Source organism: Barbus barbus (assembly GCF_936440315.1).
Source record: "Barbus barbus genome assembly, chromosome: 28".
Taxonomy (NCBI): Eukaryota; Metazoa; Chordata; class Actinopteri; order Cypriniformes; family Cyprinidae; genus Barbus; species Barbus barbus.
Window position 1 is genome coordinate 4,278,393 of NC_136756.1, and position 19,179 is coordinate 4,297,571.

The window sequence follows — 19,179 nt, forward strand, 5'->3', positions numbered from 1 at the left end:
AAAAAAAACTGTTTAGAATTTTTTTTTTTAGAAATTTAAATTTAGAAAAGGATTAAAGCAGTAATCAAACGTAATCAGTTACATTACTTTAATAAAGTAGTTGAAATAGTTACAGTATACTTATTACATTTTAAAGGGGAAGTCGTGGCCTAATGGTTAGAGAGTCGGACTCGTAATCCAAAGGTTGCGGGTTCGAGTCTCGGGTTCGAGTCTCAGGCCGGCAGGAATTGTAGGTGGGGGGAGTGAATGTCCAGCGCTGTCTCCACCCTCAATACCACGACTGAGGTGCCCTTGAGCAAGGCACCGAACCCCCAACTGCTCCCCGGGCGCCGCAGCATAAATGGCTGCCCACTGCTCCAGGTGTGTGTTCACAGTGTGTGTGTGTGTGTTCACTGCTGTGTGTGTGTGTGTGTGTGTGTTCACTGCTGTGTGTGTGCACGATGGATGGGTTAAATGCAGAGCACGAATTCCGAGTATGGGTCACCATACTTGGCAGTATGTCACTTCACTTCACTTCACTTCACTTCACTTAAATAGGGTAACTTGTCATCTGTAAACGATTAATTTTCCAAAATAACCTTCCCAACACTGTAAACTTAGTGATTGGTAACTAATCTTGAACGTAAGTATTAAAATTAATACATGCTACAGACATGAAGGATCCCTCAAATCATGCAACTTGTTGAAAATCGCTGTGCTTTTAAAAGCGGTCTGGTTTATTGCTAAAGATCACAAAATAAAGAACCGAGATATGGAGGTTCAAAGCTAGTTGGAAGCATGTGCTGTGCTTCATTCACTGAAAACAGTACTCACTGCCTGAATGAGGCCTACTGTTATATAAGCCAGCTCTCGCCTAAACCACAGCTTTATCATGCTCTCTCGCTTCCATTGAGAGGAGTTTTGGCAGTTTCTTGTCTGCCCCTCTTATGCACCCCATTTCACTTCTGCACGCACACACACACACTCTCATACACACACACAAACACACACTCACACACTCTCTCTCCCTCACACACAGTAGTGTCAGGCAGCAGTTGTGTGGATCTGCAGTGTTCATGATCAGTTTGTATGCACTGAAGGCAAAGCCAGTCATTAGTCTGGACACAGTGGATGGTTATGATTGGTTTTAGGGTCTCTGTCTGTGATTGGTTGAGGTTGGTAGGTCACCATAATTCATTGGCTAAGCTCTTGAAGCCCTTTAAACCCGTGAATGAATTTCCTCATTAGTTGTCCAACAGTGTATTTCTGGCCAAAAGAGTCCCGTCGAGACAAAACCCTTCTCATGGGCTCTGGCTCTCTGCTTCTTTCTCAAACACAGTAACTGTTCACGCTGAGCTTTTGGGGTTTTCATTGCCTGTGCGAACTCCCAACACTTGCTTTCTCAACTCTGATGTTTCCACTGCAGCTCGACGGTGAGTTTTTCAGAGCGCTGTAAGAGCCCAGGCCCACACGGGCTGAATTACTCCTCATCGTCTTTGCTTTAAGAACATGAACACTTTATTTTCTCTGTTGTTCATCATGTTGTAATGGAACAGCACTGATGATCTGGACTCAAATCAAAACTCAACACACCCGAGTGAATGAACGCCTTGTGAATGTCTGCCGGCTCAATGATTTCTCCAATGGACATCATTCTCAACCTGATAACGCCAGACTCCTCTCCGTCCACCTCCCCAACCAACACCGTAAGTTCAGTGTGTGTGTGTGTGTTGTTAGAAAACTCCTACATTTGGCTGAATTACACTTATATTACACTTAAATATAAGTGTAATATTACTCTTTAAATGTGCATCAGTACTCTTATAGAGTTTTTGATATGTACATATTATAAGAAATCCGTATTTGACCTATTTTATGGTTTGTATGTTGGTTTGTTTTCGCTCAAAAGCCATGATTTGCAGTGCCGTCTCAAACCTGTATGACTGACTTTCTTCTGTGGACTGTTGTTTATCATGTTTAAGCTGCTTTTTTTCCATGAAAATGAATGGGGACTGAGCCTGATAAGACCCAAAGACAATAAAAACATCCTCCATATGACTTCTGAAGACATTTGATAACTTTGGGGAAAAACCAGAATAGACCAAAATAACAGACCAGTGTGTAATGCGTTGTTCACCGTAAACTGGCACATAAATCTCATTCATGTTCTCAGATTTAATATATATATATATATGTGGGGATTCAAGTTACATTTCCAAGTCATATACAGTCTTGGAATGACATACCAGTTTAAGTGAATGATGACAGAATTTGCGTTTCTTGGTAAGAAGAGTATCAGACACATTGGCATGAATCTGGTCAAAAGCTTATTAGAGACTTTCACAAATGCTGTTTTGACATAATTACTCATGAAAGGCCCTCTTGTAGTTCTTGACCCAAGATAACCAGGGATTTGTTGAGTTTCACAACAGTAAAACTAGTACTTCCAAAACTAGCACTTGTGTGCACTCAACAGTACAGTTAGATGTCTTTAGTTTGAAAGTATACAGTTTTAGCATGTGTTGTTCTTGTGTGTGTGTGTGTGAGTGTGTGTGTGTGTGTGTGTGTGTGTGTGCATGTTTATGTGGTTTATGAGGACACAAATTTGTATAATGACATGGGTATGACAGAGGTATTACAATATGAAGGTGGTTTATGAGGACACTGCCTATGTCCCCGTAATTCAAAAGGCTTAAAAACATACTAAATGGTGTTTTTTTGAAAATCTAAAAATGCAGAAAGTCTCCTGTGAGGGCTAAGTTTAGGTGTAGGGTTGGTGTAGGGCAATAGCACACACAGTTTGTTCAGTATAAAAACCATTACGCCTATGGAGAGTCCCCATAAACCACAAAAACCAACATGTGTGTGTGTGAGTGTGTGTGTGTGTCTGTATATGAGCTCAGGTTAACATGTTCAGTTATGTAATTGTCCACTGCTGATGAATAAGGCATTGTTAGTGGCTCCAGTCTCCCTTAAAGCAACAGTAAAGAGGATTTCCACTTTTCTGAAACTGGCCTTTGTGTAAATATGAAGGTATTTTACTGCCATAAAAAGAACAGAAATAGAAATGTAATATATATATATAATTGTTTATGATATGTTTATTGTGTAATTCAGTGTATTGCAAGTCCAAGTCCATTATAACCCCAGCTAACAGGGAACGCTCTCACAACTTTTTAAATGTTTGCTATTTTAATGTTATGACACAATGTTATTAAAGTAATGTTCATTTTCTTATAACCTTATTAATGTTTGATATACATTGTTATGCTGTTGAAAGAAAAGGTTCTCAGAACAACATTCTCAGAACGTCCTTATTTGTACTTGAATATTCTAACAAATGTTTTTGTAACCTTTCTAACATTCTGATCGCAACAAGAAAACTGGACATTTTAACTTTAATTGCGTTTTTGAAAACAGTTGGCAGCCACCACCAGCGTTTTTTTGTGGATTTTCACTAAAATGTCATGGCCCCCAGAATATTTTGTTGTATGAATATCTGATCATGCCATATATTAATCAGAGCCTCTACTTTAAAAAAAAATAAAAAAATCAGTTTTATTCTAGCTTCAAGCATTCTTTTGTTTTTGTTTTTTTTATTAATACTTGAATGTAGGTAGGTTTCATTAAAAAGTAAGATTTTGAGCAAAAAGCTGAGTAAATCACATTTTTATCTGGATGATATTCAGTAATATTATCAAAGCAAAGATGCAGATGTCTTCCATCAGTATCCCTAAGCTTGCACAGGCCTTTACCACTCTCTGGATCGATATTTCACTCTGTAACATTAGGCAACTTTCATTTATATGCGGTTAGTGTTGATGATTGCATTGTTTTTCATGTGTATGCTTACATATGAGATCGAAAATTGGGGAAGAAAATTTTACGAAAAATTCATGTAACTTTAAGTAACATTATAATCATGGCAAGAAAACTGGAAACAATGTTACCACAGTATCTGGGATGGACTCTTATGTCAGTCTTGTCATATAAGACTATTTGTTCATTTGTGAACGTGTGATGTCTTAAAATGCTGCCTATATATATATATATATATATATATACACACTGTGTTTGGTGTTTAGAGAGATTTCTTCCTTCAAGAGGTAATGTAATACAGCCCTGCATTGTCTTGTGTTTTGCTGGAAGCCCAGACCTGTGGCTCTGCTCGATTCCCTTGTGATATCTGATCAGGGGCATGTGGATCTGCTGTGTTAACTACATTTGTAAGGCAGCAAAAGCATTAGTCATCGCTTGATCAGACATTAGAATGAGGAAGACATTTGATTTATTGACATGAGTGATCAGATCACAAGTGAACAGGGGAATACACGTGATAGGCTAGTATTGCATTTTTGGTGAAATGCCAACCTGTCAATCAGTCACGTCACTGGTTCCAGGTCCAAAAGCTCTATCAGATGCCAAAAACAGTATTCATGATGTATCAGTTCGTTTTTGATCAAGAACCACCACTTAGACAGAAAGAGAGCGTCTGAGAAGCGACCTGATGTGAAGTTTGAGGGCAGGTTATGTCAGAATCACATGTCATGCCTACTTCTGTTTGAATTCTTAAACTTTTTGAAGTTTTTCTGCCGTGACCCTCACAAACTAAGTTCTTCCTCTGAAGCACTCACTGTGTCAGTCTCTGAAGCTGTTAACATGGCTTTGACTGGTAAAGACCTGTCCAGTCTTCCAGAAGTCACATGTATGCAGTCAGCATGACCGCAGAGGTTCTTCTTTCCCTATCTCCTTCCTTCAGATGTGAGTTTTTCTCGCACCACCCCCGACAGTCAGTTCCTGAATACACACCAGCAGGGCTTTAAGCCTGGTGCAGAACTCGTTTTTCTGGGCCTTTTCTGTGGTTTTGGAAAGTTTCAGGAACTAGCACAAGCCAACAAATTCTGGAGAAACGGAAGAAGTGTGAATCAGCAGAATTGAAACACTCATAACTGCTTGAATCACTGCTCCCTGCGTCACAATTCTGCAGATTCGACCAAAGCCAGCAGAAAAGCCAGCAGACCGTGTTGTTTTGGATAGTTAGGTGTGTTCTTGCTGTTGTATAAGAAGTGTGTTGCTGATGTGTTTTACATGTGGCCCAGGATTGCTGTTACATACTCTGTTAATAAAGGTGACTTGACTTAAATAGAGCACATTTAAGAGTGTGCTTCTGGAAGCAAAAAGCTTTTTTTTTTTTTTTTGCTTTATTATGACTATAAAATCTAAACCTTTCATGGCAGACCATCATCTCTGAGGGTTTTGGCATATGATTCCCTAGCTTCATAAAAAGTAATCCCCTACGGCCCTAACAGATACTAACCAGTCTATCAGTAGTTCTAGTTCTAGTGTCCTCTAAAACTCAGCAGTCCATGTGTTTATTTATTGGATAAGGAGCGATATATTCAGTGTAATAATGTTTAGTCAGCCAGACGTTATTGTAAAATCTTCTTCAGGGTTACACAAGACTTGATCATCCCTTTGGGTTTATTTTCTCATAATGACCGGCTGACTGTACAGTATTCCTTATATAATATAGTATGACTGTAATGCATATGAGCAACTGAATTGCTAAATGTTTACTGTTTGTTTGCCTGCGGTGGGCTTTGTGGCTCCAAACTGGCAGAACCGGTCAGTTGCTCTCTGTTTGTGGGTTTGTCCTTAATCACCCTTGAGACGCCGCCCGTCCTGACCGCTTTATCTCTGCCGATTACAGACCTCATAAACACCGTGAGCTGGATTTGTGCTGGACTGTAAACAGATAGTGTTGCCACAGACTAAGAAATCCGCTGCTGTCTGGTTAAACAAGTGCATTAAATCGTGGACTTGTGTCAATATAACCTTTATGCAACGCAACTTCATAATGTTGTTTTTAGGAAGTAGATTGTATAAGTACAGCTTATACTGTGGTGGGCTAATTCATAGTTAATAAAAAAAAGAAACAAAAGAAAGAAAATTGTCAAAATAGCAGATCTTTTTTTAACCATCCATGCCTTTTTTATTCCATTTTTATTCAAAGATTAAAAAAAAGAAATGTATTTGTATGTTTGGCCTGGTGTTCATGTGTTTCTACTTTAATATAATGACAACCTAAAAGCTTTATTTTTTTTTATTAATGGACATGAAAAAATTCTGAAAAATACACTGAGCTTAATTGGATTGACTTAAAAAAAAAAGTCAAATGAAAAAAATACAAATGTTTTTGGTTTATTTTGAACATGATCAAAAGTGATGTTGCTCATTTCTAGAATTGCATGCATTCTATTTAAACTGAATTGTTGAAATATCAGTGAATTCATTTTCCTGTAGCTATATTTTCCTGTATTGTATATCAGTCAATCTACTATTTCTATAATGAGCATACACTGTTTTAGCTGCTAAAATCCACTGTAAGCTAAATGTCATATATTTAGGGCAGAGTGGTATGAACAGGTCCGAATGATTCGTTGAATGAATGGATCTATGTTCAGTTCAGGCCAGAGCAGATGATTGGCACATGTTCATAGTTCAATTCAAGAATCAGTTCGAGCCATTCCCTGAAGAGTTTCGGGGTGACGTCATGTTTAAAGCTCCACGCGGCGGTGGGAGGAGCTTGAGAGCGAGGTCAGCTTTTCAAAACAACTTTGTGAAGTTCAGAGAGAGAGAAACCGGCAGAAAGTGTAAATGAAGAGGCGCTTGGAGGCGAGAGCTCGGTCTAATAATGCACTGGGAGCAGCTGCTGCGACAGAGGAACGGGAAGGTGAGTGGACGGATATATGAACCGGTCAATGTGTTTCTGGCTGAGATCATTGTGTCACTGGTGTGTCATTCTGCTTCATTGCACCCGTGTTCTGCAATGTTTCCCTTCACGTCCGCTTGACTCACGTTGAGGAACAATGTTCGCAGGCTTCCGATTTTCTCTGCACCGTCAATATAAAATGTAACTTTTTATCGGTATAAAAAAATACAATATTCCATTATCTTGTGGTGTGATACTTATCAGCCCATTAATTAATATTTATTCAAAAAGTTATAAATGTGGTTAAGGTGCTGTATTTAGTGTTGTTTAATGGGAGTTATTATAGCTCATATATGGGTCAGATTAAACACTGCTGTCAGACAGACCTAGACTATATGATCAGACTGTACTGACCTCAATACTCAGCTCATTCTGTCTGAACGGATTGATTAACCATGAGGTGGACACATACTGTACAGGCAGTCATGTAATATTCCAGTGTGAGATATGAGTGTCTGTGTCTTGATTTTCCCTGTAAGAAGTGTTAAACAAGTTCAGTTGTGATGAAATATTAAGACCAAGCAGTTTTCAGCAAATGTACTGTGAATGTGTACGTAATTAACAAAAACAAGGCACTTTAAATGTGCCTCTTAAAATGAAAGTGTGTGTGTGTGTGTGTGTGTGTGTGCGTGCGTGCGCGGTTTTGTGACAAATGAGGACATGTGTATAATGAGACGGGTATTAAAAGGTGAAGGTGACTTTTCAGGACATTGCCCCATGTCCCCACTTTTCAAAACGCTTATAAATCATACAGAGTGAGTTTCTGGGGGGAAAGTAGAAATGAACAGTCTCCTGTGAGGGCTAAGTTTAGGTGTAGGGAAATAGCACATACAGTTTGTACAGTATAAAAACCATTACACCTATGAGATGTGTGTGTGTGTGTGTGTGTGTGTGTGTGTGTGTTTGTGTACATGTTTATGCTACATTGTGGGGAACAAATGTCCCGACAAGCATAGTAAAAGCTGAAATTTGACATTGTGGGGGCCGGCCTGCGGTCCACACGAGGGAAACAATTCTTAAAAATAGATACTATATATATATAAATAGTATATATATATATATATATATATATATATATATATTTGGCCTGCGGTCCACACGAGGGAAACAATTCTTAAAAATAGATACTATATATATATAAATAGTATATATATATATATATATATATATATATATATTTCAAGTTGTCTGAAAGTGTAACAATGCAAACATGTTTTTTTTTGTAAGGGGTAGGTTTAGGGTTAGGGAATAGAAAATATTGTTTGGTCAGTATAAAAGTGATAGAAGTCTATGGAAAGCCCCCACAATTCACAGAAACCTAATGTGTGTGTGTGTGTGTGTGTGATTGAGATATTGACCTTTAATTGCCTCTGTCTGCAAGCATGCCAATTGCAGAAGCAGGCGATTGCTTCATTGTGTCAGCACAAAGTCACGGAAAGACCTATTTTCCAAGAAGTGACATGAGTTTTCTCTTGTTTGTCCCTCCCTCGGCCTGCTCCTGACCTGTTTCTCCAGATCGAGAGGCTGGAGGGCGGTCTGGCCCAGGCGTGCGGGGCTGATGGTTCGCTGCTGGGCTCGGAGGACGCCGGTCTCGACCCCCAGCGCACACGGCAGGCCATCGCACAGCTGCAGCAGAAGATCCTGAAGCTCACGGAGCAGCTGCGCATCGAGCAGGCGGCCCGCGACGAGAATGTGGCCGAATACCTCAAACTGGCCAGCAATGCCAGCGACAAACAGCAGAGCTCCCGCATCAAACAGGTACAACACCTGCTGACTGTCATCATCACCATGTCCACATGTGATCTAAAATCAAAAGAAGGGAACTACAAATGATTTTGAACATGAAAATGAAACTTATTTTTGTACCATTAATACATATACAGTGGAGGCCAAAATGATTAGAACACTAGTATGTTCAGCAGCTAAAAAATGGTTTGAAGTCAGTTATTTCTATCTTTTGCTGTAATGTGTCAGTAGGAAATATCAGTTTACATTTCCAAACATTCATTTAGCCATTAATTGAAGAAACAGAACAAACTGAGAAGAAGAACTGCGTCTCCAAGACGCTTCAAGAAACCTCCTGCAAAGCTACAGTGCTGTTAAAAGCTTTAGGCACTTGTGTAAAAATGCTGTCAAATGAGGATGCTGTCAGAAATAGATTTTCTTTATTAACTTCTATTAACTAAATGAAATCAACATTTGAAAGAAGATATTTTGAAAGAATCAACATTAAAGCAGCTTTTGTCCTCGGTGCACTTGAGCAGTTTCTCAGGAGCTTTACAGGAGGTTTCTTGAAGCGTCTTGGAGACACAGTTCTTCTGGATTTAGTCTGTTTCAGTTTGTTCTGTTTCTTCATGATCTGGATGATGATCAGATCAGATCTCAAAAATCTCACTGGATTATTACAATTAATGGCTAAATGAATGTTTCCTTCTGACACACTACAGCAACAGATATAAACAACTGACTTAAAACCAGTTTTTAGCTGCTGAAGCCCGATAAAAGCAATGCATTCTGGTTAGGAAATTTGTCCAACTTTGATTGGCACTGCAGCGACCTTACGATCACATATGCCATCAAAGTACCACAAGAGCAAAACGAGATCAGCCGCAGAGGTCAGGCACTGCAGTTGCTCAACTTCGGCTGCGAAAGCCTTAATGACGACCTTGATGATCTCTTTACTCCTTTGCAACCAGCAGATCTCGCCAGTTGGTGGCAGGCTAGTGTAGTTCATCTCCAGCTAGCCTATTTAGTGTGCTTAAACTCCGCCCCTACAAGCTCAGGCTCATCTGAGTGCCACGCCCACATCTCAGAATCAGAATGAGCTTTATTGGCCAAGTATGTTTACACATACAAGGAATTTGTTGTAGTGACAGAAGCTCCACAGTGCAACAGAAAGACAGCAACAGGACAGGACACAGGTAATAAAATAATAATATACAAATATCCAATAACAATAGAGCATCTATCTATTAGAGGGGCATGATTCTGGATAAAATGAGAATCATGTTTTTATAGTGATCAATAGAGATCACAATTCTGAACTAAACTAAATATTATTGCCACAGTCTATTTAAAGTGTTTAATTTTGAATAAATGATTAAACATTTTATTATATATGTATATTTAAAATATAATATATTTAATACACCAATTAGTAATATTAAAATGATGAAAAAGGGGTTTGAATGAATGACTCAATGACTCACTCATGAATACTTAATTTGTTTCATTACTGGATGATCAGTGTTTTTGAACAAATCTCATGACAAATACATTTTTTAACAGTCCCTTGTCTCCATCTAGTGGATTGAACAATGTAATAGACACAAATGCTCTAATGTTAATGTATGAGTTATATAAGCTTTCATCCCGGCATTTCTGTGCTAATATGAATAACTGTAAGCGAGAAATAACACTGTGTAGTTGAAAAGACTGTTTGTGAAGCAGTTTTTTACTCAAACATGGTAACTCTCTGCTCTCTCTGTGTCAGCGGCAGCACAAACACACATTTGAATGTTGCAGTATGTTTTTATTCATAGGTTTAATAGACACGAGCGAATCGTTGTCATTTAAAAATGGGATCACATTGGTGCTTGAATCTAGAACGCGATTTTTAAAAATGATTAATCGTGCAGCTGTACTACCTTTTCGGTTGTGTAGTCTGCATGGAGATCATTTCTGAAACGCAGCGAAACGCCAGTATAGGCGAGGATCTAAACGCCATTTTAAAATGAAAACACACTAGTGTAAACAGGGCCTTAATCTCCTTCCTCGCTCATGTCTTGATCTACTCCCTCCCTCGCTCTTCCACACACTTCTACATTGCCTCCATCCTCAGGTGTTTGAGAAGAAGAACCAGAAGTCTGCGACGAGCATTGCCCAGCTTCAGCGCAAGCTGGAGCATTACCACCGGCGTCTGCGCGAGGCGGAGCACAGCGGTGTGCAGCGGCAGCCCAAAGACGTGCTGCGCGACATGCAGCAGGGCCTGAGGGACGTGGGGGCCCGGGTCATCACGGGCCTCAGCGAGGGGGTGGTGGACAGCCTGCACTCAGCCGCCGGGGCTGTGGCCTCCAAACCGCGCGAGATCGCCTCGCTCATCCGCCACCGCTTCGGCAGCGCAGACAACATCAGTGTGCTGAGAGACGGGCCGGAGGAGCCTGAGGACGGAGCCGCCGCCGCCGCACACCTGCAGTCCAGCCCCAAGTTCGGCAGCGACGAGGACTGTTCCAGCGCCACCTCGGGATCCAACAGTGTGACGGGGGCCCCTGGGGGCCCACCCAGCTCCAGAGGGAACACGCTGGAGCGGGGCCACAGCGGTAGCCTGGACATGCTGATGCAGGAGCTGCAGGAGCTGCGAGACACGCAGACACGTCTGGAGGAGACGCTGGAGAGTGTGAGGAGCGGATATATGAAGGAGTGCAGGCTAGTGATGCAGGCGCTGCAGGAGGAGAGGTTCAGGTACACACACACAAATCACAGTACATACAGTCTAGAGCAGAGCTTCTCTTATAGGTTTGCTTCAGGACCTAAATCATACTGGACATGCAGTAGCAATCCAGCACTGCACCACAAAAATCAACCCTAATGTCCTTATAATCAAACAGACAAATGTATGCAGACTGTAAATATGAAATATGAAAATAAAAAGTGTGATGTGCTTGATTTTGAAAAAGAGTTAGACTATTGAAAGTACATGAAATAATTCAGTTCGGCACTCACTGTCTGACAGATAGCTTTCTGAGCACTTTTAGTACAGTAGTTTATTGCTGACATTATGTTTGGACTGTAGAGTTAGAATAGAACTGATGCTTTTGCCTATTTTCTCCTAAAGTTTTTTGGCCACAGGTGCCTGACATTAGGGGTATTCTGAATACATAGGCCTACATAAGTCAAGTCAAGTCACCATTATTTATATAACGCTTTTTACAATGCAGATTGTGTCTAAGCAGCTTTACAGTTTTAAACAGGGAAATGGTGTGTTGAAATATTGTGCCGTTCTCCTATGGCCAGACGAAACCAGCAGTTTAATTCTAGGCTGCAACAAAGGCAGATTGTGCAGAGAACTCATCTGGTTCCCGTGGACTATATTGCAATAAGAGCTTGCTCAAATACTGAGGTGCTAAACCATTCAGGGATTTATAGGTAATTAGCAAGATTTTAAAATGTATATGGTGTGTAATAGGGAGCCAGTGCAGTGTTGACAGAAACGGGCTAATGTGGTCATAATTCCTGGTTCTAGTAAGAGTTCTACATTTTTGACCAGCTGGAGTTTGTTTATTAAGCGTGCAGAACCACCACCCAATAAAGCATTACAATAATCTAACTTTGAGGTCATGAGCGCATGAATTAATGTTTTTGCTTTTGCTGTTGACAGCATAGGTCGTAATTTAGATATATTTTTGAGATGGAAGAATGAAGTTTTACAAATGCTAGAAATGTGGCTTTCAAAGGATAGATTGCTATCAAATAGCATGATAACTGATGACGAAGAATTAACAGAACAGCCATCAAGTATTAGACAGTGTTCTATGTTATTACATACAGAGGTTTTAGGTCCAATAATTAATACCACTGTTTTTTTTTTTTTAGAATTTAGCAGTAAGAAATTACTAGTCATCCAGTTTTGTATATCAACTATGCATTCCGTTAGTTTTGCAAATTGGTATGTTTCGTCAGGCCACGAAGAAATATAGAGCTGAGTATCATCAGCATAAGAGTAAAAGCTAACCCTGTGTTTCCTGATATTTCCCAAGGGTAACATGTAAAGTGTGAAAAGCAATGGTCCTAATACTGAGCCTTGAGGTACTCCATACTGCACTTGTGATCGATATGATACCTCTTCATCCACTGCTACGAACTGATGGCGGTCAGATAAGTACGATTTGAACCATGCTAATGCACTTCCACTAATGCCAACAAAGTGTTCTAGTCTATTAAAAAGAATGGTGTGGGTGATAGTGTCGAACGCAGCGCTAAGATCCAGTAGAACTAATAAAGAGATATAACCACTATCAGATGATAGAAGCATTTGTAACTCTATTGAGAGCAGTCTCAGTACTATGATACGGTCTAAATCCTGACTGGAATTCCTCACATATACTATTTATCTCTAAGAAGGAACATAGTTGTGATGATACTAACTTTTTCTAGTATCTTTGACAGAAAAGGGAGATTCGAGATTGGTTTGTAATTAATTCATTATTTGGGGCTAATTTGTGGTTTTATAATGAGAGGCCAGCCAGTTTGAAGATTTTTGGGACATATCCTAATGACAATGATGAATTAATAATATTCAGAAGAGGATCTATGACTTCTGTATGCACCTCTTTTAGTAGCTTAGATGGAATAGGGTCTGACATGTTTTTTGTTTAGATGATTCAAAAAGTTTATGCAATTCTTCCTTTCCTATAGAAGAGAATAAGTGGAATTGTTCCTCATCAGCTGATGTGATACTGTGGCTGACGGCTGCATGGTTAAAATTTTATCTCTAAAAGTATCGATCTTGGAACAAAAGTAATTCATAAAATCATTACTACTGTGCTATTGGGAAATGTTTGCACCTGCTGATGTTATATTTTTGTGCATTTAGCCACTGTATTGCATAAATACTTGGGGTTGTGTTTGTTTTCTTCTAAATTAGATCAGATCTAGCAGTTTTTAAGGCTTTTCTGTAGGAGAAAGTACTTTCCCACCAAGCTATACGAAATACCTCTAGTTTTATTTTCCTCCAGCTGCGCTCCATTTTCCGTGCTGCTCTCTTTAGGGTGCGAGTGTGCTCATTATACCACGGAGTCAGACTGTTTTCTTTGATCTTCCTTAAGCGTAAAGGAGCAACTGTATCTAAAGTGCTAGAAAAGAGAGAGCCCATAGTTTCTGTTACATCATCAAGTTTTTCTGCGCTGTTGGATATGCTAGAGTATGATTTAGACAATGAGTAGGTCCTGAAACATGTTGTCTAACCCCAATAGAGTTCAGAATGTCTATGAATGCTGATCCTAATGCATCTTTTTCATTATTGACATGGATATTAAAATCGCCAACAATTAAGACTTTATCTGCAGCCAGTACTAACTCAGATAGAAAGTCAACAAATTCTTTAATAAAGTCTGTATGGTGCCCTGGTGGCCTGTATACAGTAGCCAGTACAAACATCACAGGGGATTTATCAATAGCACGTGTTTATCTAGATAATGTTATACACAGCACCATAACTTCAAACGAGTTATACTTAAAGCCTGCCCTCCGAGAAATACTGAGAATATTGCTATAAATTGTAGCAACACCTCCCCCTTTACCTTTTGGACGTGGCTCATTTTTACAGCAGTAATCTTGGGGGTGTGGACTCATTTAAAGTAATGTATTCATCTGGTTTTAGCCATGTTTCTGTCAAACAGAGCAAATCTAGATTATCATCATTGATCAAATCATTTACAAAAAGTGCTTTTGTAGAAAGGGACCTGATATTAAGTACTAGAAATACTAGAGCACTTTCATCAGGTTTCTCAGTGGGTGCGTCACTGAGTGGGGAGAACCTGTTTGATGTTTTGATTGGAACGGAAGAGCGGTGTTTTGACCCACGACTAGGCCGCCTTACAGTCACCCAGTTGCCCTGCTGTGACCGGAACCGAACAATGTACAGGACTCCCTGAGCTAGTCACATCTAGAAATCTTCTCTGTCAGCCTAACTATTTCCCTGCATTTATCACATGTGAATCCCTCGCTGCTGACAGAGACAGATAAACTGTACATGTGGCAAGCAGTGCAGGTGACAATGCAAGGAGAAGCCATTACTCACCGTGATTGTAGAATAATTCTCACTCAACACAGTTGTTTGACGGACTCTGAAAAAATGGAGCGAGAAAGAAAAGTAATAGAGTGAGAAAGAGAGAAAAAATAAGTGGTATTAAATGCGAATGGGGATGCGATTGACCATTGTTAACTCGCTGCTAATGAGCAGCGCTAGCAGTTAAAATTAAAAGATTAAAGGCTGGGGGTGAGAGATACAATTTAAATTTTTAATCCTGCCATTTATATAAATCATTCAACCATGTCTGCGATACATACTATATAGCAAATGTGATCTGTGTGATTATACAGCTCTAATCTGCTAAATGCAACTAAAAGCAATTACTATATCAAGATATTAGAAACATTAATATCATTATTTCATGTAAAGCTGGTCTGAAACAATGTGTATTGTGAAAGCGCTACACAAATAGGTTTGACCTGAGTAAATCATGTACTGTCCATGTTAGTTATTCATCTAATATTTTGATTTGGCATTTTCCCTGCTCTTCATGACTGTATTAGAAACAGATTTGTGGGCCTGAAATAGACTCAGATTAGGCTTTTTCCTCTTAAATGGTAAACGTTTCAGAAGAAGAGAGAGAATGCGAGTTCACAGTGAGAGAAATGAATGGACAAACATATTTCTGCCCTAAATGTTCAGACTGCGGTCAAGCATTTTTTTCTGTTGGCTTGTAATAACGGAAGCACAGAAATAGCTGAAAACCATGCTGTCAAACTAATGGATCAGTGAAGTTTTGCGGTCGATAAAGGAATAGATCAAACAAATTGCATATATATATATATATATATATATATATATATATTTATACATGCATTAATCAGTGCTCATGCTTTAAGATTACATGGTCAAATCTGGCCTTTCTTGAATCTGAACAGGGGATTTCTGAGCCTGTATCATATTTTGTTGAATCTTACAGCTGTAATCACTAAGAATGGTTATTGTATGGAAAAGAGATTTGTGCCTTTGGAATGGTGTGAGGAGGGGATAAATGACAGAACTCTTGTTTTCTTCCATTAAGTGCATTTAAGCTGAGTGTTAAAGCTGTTTGAAACTCATCCATTAGTCAACAGTTTGTGGATTTGTCTCTGGACTCTTCAGACCAGTGAAGCTCCATCACACTTTGAGACGAATACGTGTACATGAATAAAGACTAAAACATCAACGAGGTCTCGTTCCCTCACATAAACACACTCTCCTGCAGAATCACGCTTGTGTTTGTCTAGCACAGGAAGTGACTGTGTTTCTTGTGTTGTGTTTCTATAGGTGTGAGCGCTTAGAGGAACAAGTCAACGATCTGACGGAGCTCCACCAGAATGAGATCCTGATCCTGAAGCAAGAGCTGGCCAGCATGGAGGAGAAGATCGCTTACCAGTCCAACGAGAGGGCCCGAGACCTGCAGGTGTGTGTCTGTGTGTGTGTTTAACATATGACCCCAGAGGTCAAATGGATACTAGCTAGACACTGCTTGACTTACACTAGCTAGTGGGTGTGAACTGCCACATAAATGTTTCTTCATCAGGTTTGTAGAAATGTGTCTCTGCATCACTGTCTCAGCAATGGATGCTCTGCAGTGAATGGGTGCCGTCAGAATGAGAGTCCAAACAGCTGATAAAAACATCACAATAATCCACACCACTCCAGTCCATCAGTTAACATCTGGAGAAAACAAAAGTTGAAACAAATCCATCATCAAGACGCTTTTAACTAAAATGCAATATAATAGTATTAAAAATATATAATCCATAATAACGCTTCCTCCAGAGCATCCATTGCTGAGACACTGATGCAGAGACACATTTCTACAAACCTGATGAAGAAACAAACTCATCCTAATCTTGGATGAACTGAGGGGAAGGGCATTTTCACCACATTTCATTTTTTGGGGTGAACTATTCCTACTTTTGTCAGTGAGTCCAAAGTGTTAGTGTGAGACTGACCTGCGGTGTGTGTGTGTGTGCATCAGGAGGCTCTGGAAGCGTGTCAGACGCGCATCTCTAAGATGGAGCTGCAGCAGCAGCAGCAGCAGGTGGTTCAGCTGGAGGGCCTGGAGAACGCCACGGCTCGTACCCTCATCGGCAAGCTCATCAACGTGCTGCTGGCCCTCATGGCTGTGCTGCTGGTCTTCGTCTCCACTGTCGCCAACTGCGTGGTCCCGCTGATGAAGACGCGCAGCCGCTCCGTCTCCTCGCTGCTGGTCTTCCTGCTGCTGGCCGTGCTCTGGAGGAACTGGGACGCTTTCTCAGGACACACCTCTCGCCTCCTGCACGTGCCTTGATGAGCCACGGGACAACTGCTGCTTTCAGACCATTTTGCACAGTGTTTCGAATGCCTTGGGTGCATTGCTCTTGAATGAGGTTAATATTAATATCATTTGTATTTCTAATATGATTTTAGTTGAATGTAGCATTCTGCATTAGCTCACACAAAAATGAAAATTCTGTCATCATTTCCTCAGTGTTGTGAGTAAACACTCTTATGCTGGTGTTTCTTGTTGAACACAAAGGGATACATTTCCAGCTCTTTTCATGCAACTCTTTGTGTGCAATGATAGTGATTCAACATTTGAATGAACAGAAACTGTGAACTGTTAGGGCATGGAAAAGAGCTGTTCTGTAACAACATCTTCTGTGTTCAGTGAAAGAACAGCATTGCATGTGTAATAGATAATGAACTTGAATGTTTGGATGACGCGCTCGCTCTGAATATTTTCAAGAAGTCAAAGGATGTTGGTTGTTTACTAGCATTATCTGATGTAAAACACTTTTAAATGAAGTATTAATTTATTGAATATTGCACCGCCTTACTGGACCTGTGACAAACAGCAGAGAAAGACACTGCTACTGCTTATTCATAATGTCTATAATATCAAAATACAGTATTTCTGATGTTGTGTTTGATATTATGATGGAGAGGGGTTTTTTTGGTGATCTGTAGGTTAGTTTGTCTACTGTAGTGGTGGATGGGGACTGTTCTTATGAATTGAGACCGCTGTGTGTGTTTGATCATGAGCTCGACTCAAGCTGACCAAATCTACTCACCCCTCGACTCATGTGTCGTTCAGATTCTTATGAATTATCACTCGTCTAACTGTACAATAATGTTTACTAGTTCTCAGTCATTTAATGATCCTCAGGGGAAAGTCCTCTGCTGAAGCCGTATTATGCTGCCTGTGTGTGTGTGTGTGTGTGTGTGTGTGTGAGAGAGAGAGATATTTTAAACCATTCTAGTGCCTTCACATCTCTTGATAACTTTTGTAATAAAGATCATTTCTGACTAGAGCTTTAGTGTGAATGAGCTTCATTCTAATACATAGAAATGTAACTTTAATTACAATTTAACATGTCAGTCTTCGTTTCAGCAAACTGAAGAAAGTTTCAGAAAACATTAAGTTATGAGAACACAAAATAGATGTAGGGATTTCCTTTTATTTTAACAGACTTCTATTTTATTATGCATAGAATAAAAGTAAAACTCTCTCACTAGCTGAGAATAACTGTCAGAAAAAAAAATGAATGGGCTTGTTGTATGATTATTTTGGCTTGTTACAGACAAGAGGGACAAATTATCAATGCTTTTTAAATGTAATTGTTTTATGATTATCTGTTGTCACATTTTTAAAACAATATAGATAAAAACGGGAACAATTAAGTCCCATTCAAATAAAGAGATTTTCCAGAAGGCCTGTGCATAGTCCACATAATGTCCATCTGCATTTAGGACAGCATCAGATCCAGACCGTCGCCAGCGAAGGACCTTCTGTTATCTCCATAGTCGTAGCGGATCTCTTCGCCGGTCTGAATGTCCCGTGTGGCCATGAAAAGTATGACCGGTTCATCCTCCACAAAGTGCAGTCTAGGACTGAGATTGGCGCGTTTGGCAGAGTGTTTAATTTGTCTGCCAAACATAGTTTTGTTTGGATGGCAGTCGCAGCGCTCCTCATGAGCGTCCAAACACATGCCCTGTCCATTCTCGTTGGTAAAGAAAAACAAATGTCCAGCTTGTGCCTCGTTGTTCTGATGGATCTCCAGTCCCTCATCCCTGGAGATCAGCCGGCCGTGGAAGTCACAGATCACCTCTCCGCAATCAAACGGCCTGATGGTGACCACACTGAGACCCTTGCCTTCTCTGTCCATCAGCTGCAGGCCTTTCCAGCACTGCCTGCGGATCATCTGACGGATTGATTTACTGTCTGTCGGTGCTTGGATGCTTCGTGGAGGCTTCCAGCCCTTCATAATTTCAGCAGCATCTGGCACATTCTCCATCCATCCCTGCTTCTCAATCCAGCTGTGTACTTTGCTCTTGGATGGCCGAGATGGCCCAAAGTTATCCGTAGAAACAAGATGATTACCTGTGCATGTGACTTCCAAAAGTGGGCGCTTATAGCAATGTGGAAGTCTTGATGGAAATTTTTTCACACCGTGACTAGGCTTTAGCATTTGTCTTGGCAAATAAATTTTAGACTGCGTGGTCAAAACATTTAGCTTATTCCAGGACAACAATGCTGAGATTCATTAGGCTCAAATTGTGGAAGTGTGGGTCAGGGAGCACACATAAATCATTTTCACACTTTTTGATAATATCTCATGTACTAGGAGCAAAGCAGAGGACCTACTAC

At 40.2% G+C, this 19,179-nt stretch overlaps 1 protein-coding gene across 2 annotated transcripts; it reads left to right on the plus strand.

Annotated features, from left to right (window-relative positions):
- Window positions 1-1,595: 1,595 nt before the first annotated feature.
- Window positions 1,596-18,240, plus strand: tmcc1a (transmembrane and coiled-coil domain family 1a; the record flags this gene model as incomplete). Of its 2 annotated transcripts, none has more annotated exons than XM_079383356.1 (5): window positions 1,596-1,685; window positions 8,267-8,509; window positions 10,593-11,212; window positions 15,828-15,963; window positions 16,528-17,841. In XM_079383356.1, 5 exons carry the CDS (start codon window positions 1,596-1,598, stop codon window positions 16,837-16,839), a joined length of 1,401 nt encoding a protein of 466 aa, XP_079239482.1. In that variant the 3' UTR covers window positions 16,840-17,841. The 2 variants fall into 2 exon arrangements, with proteins under 2 accessions (XP_079239482.1, XP_079239481.1); XM_079383355.1 differs by lacking the exon at window positions 1,596-1,685 and adding an exon at window positions 6,570-6,712 and having other exon boundaries at window positions 16,528-18,240.
- Between the last annotated feature and the right edge of the window lie 939 nt (window positions 18,241-19,179).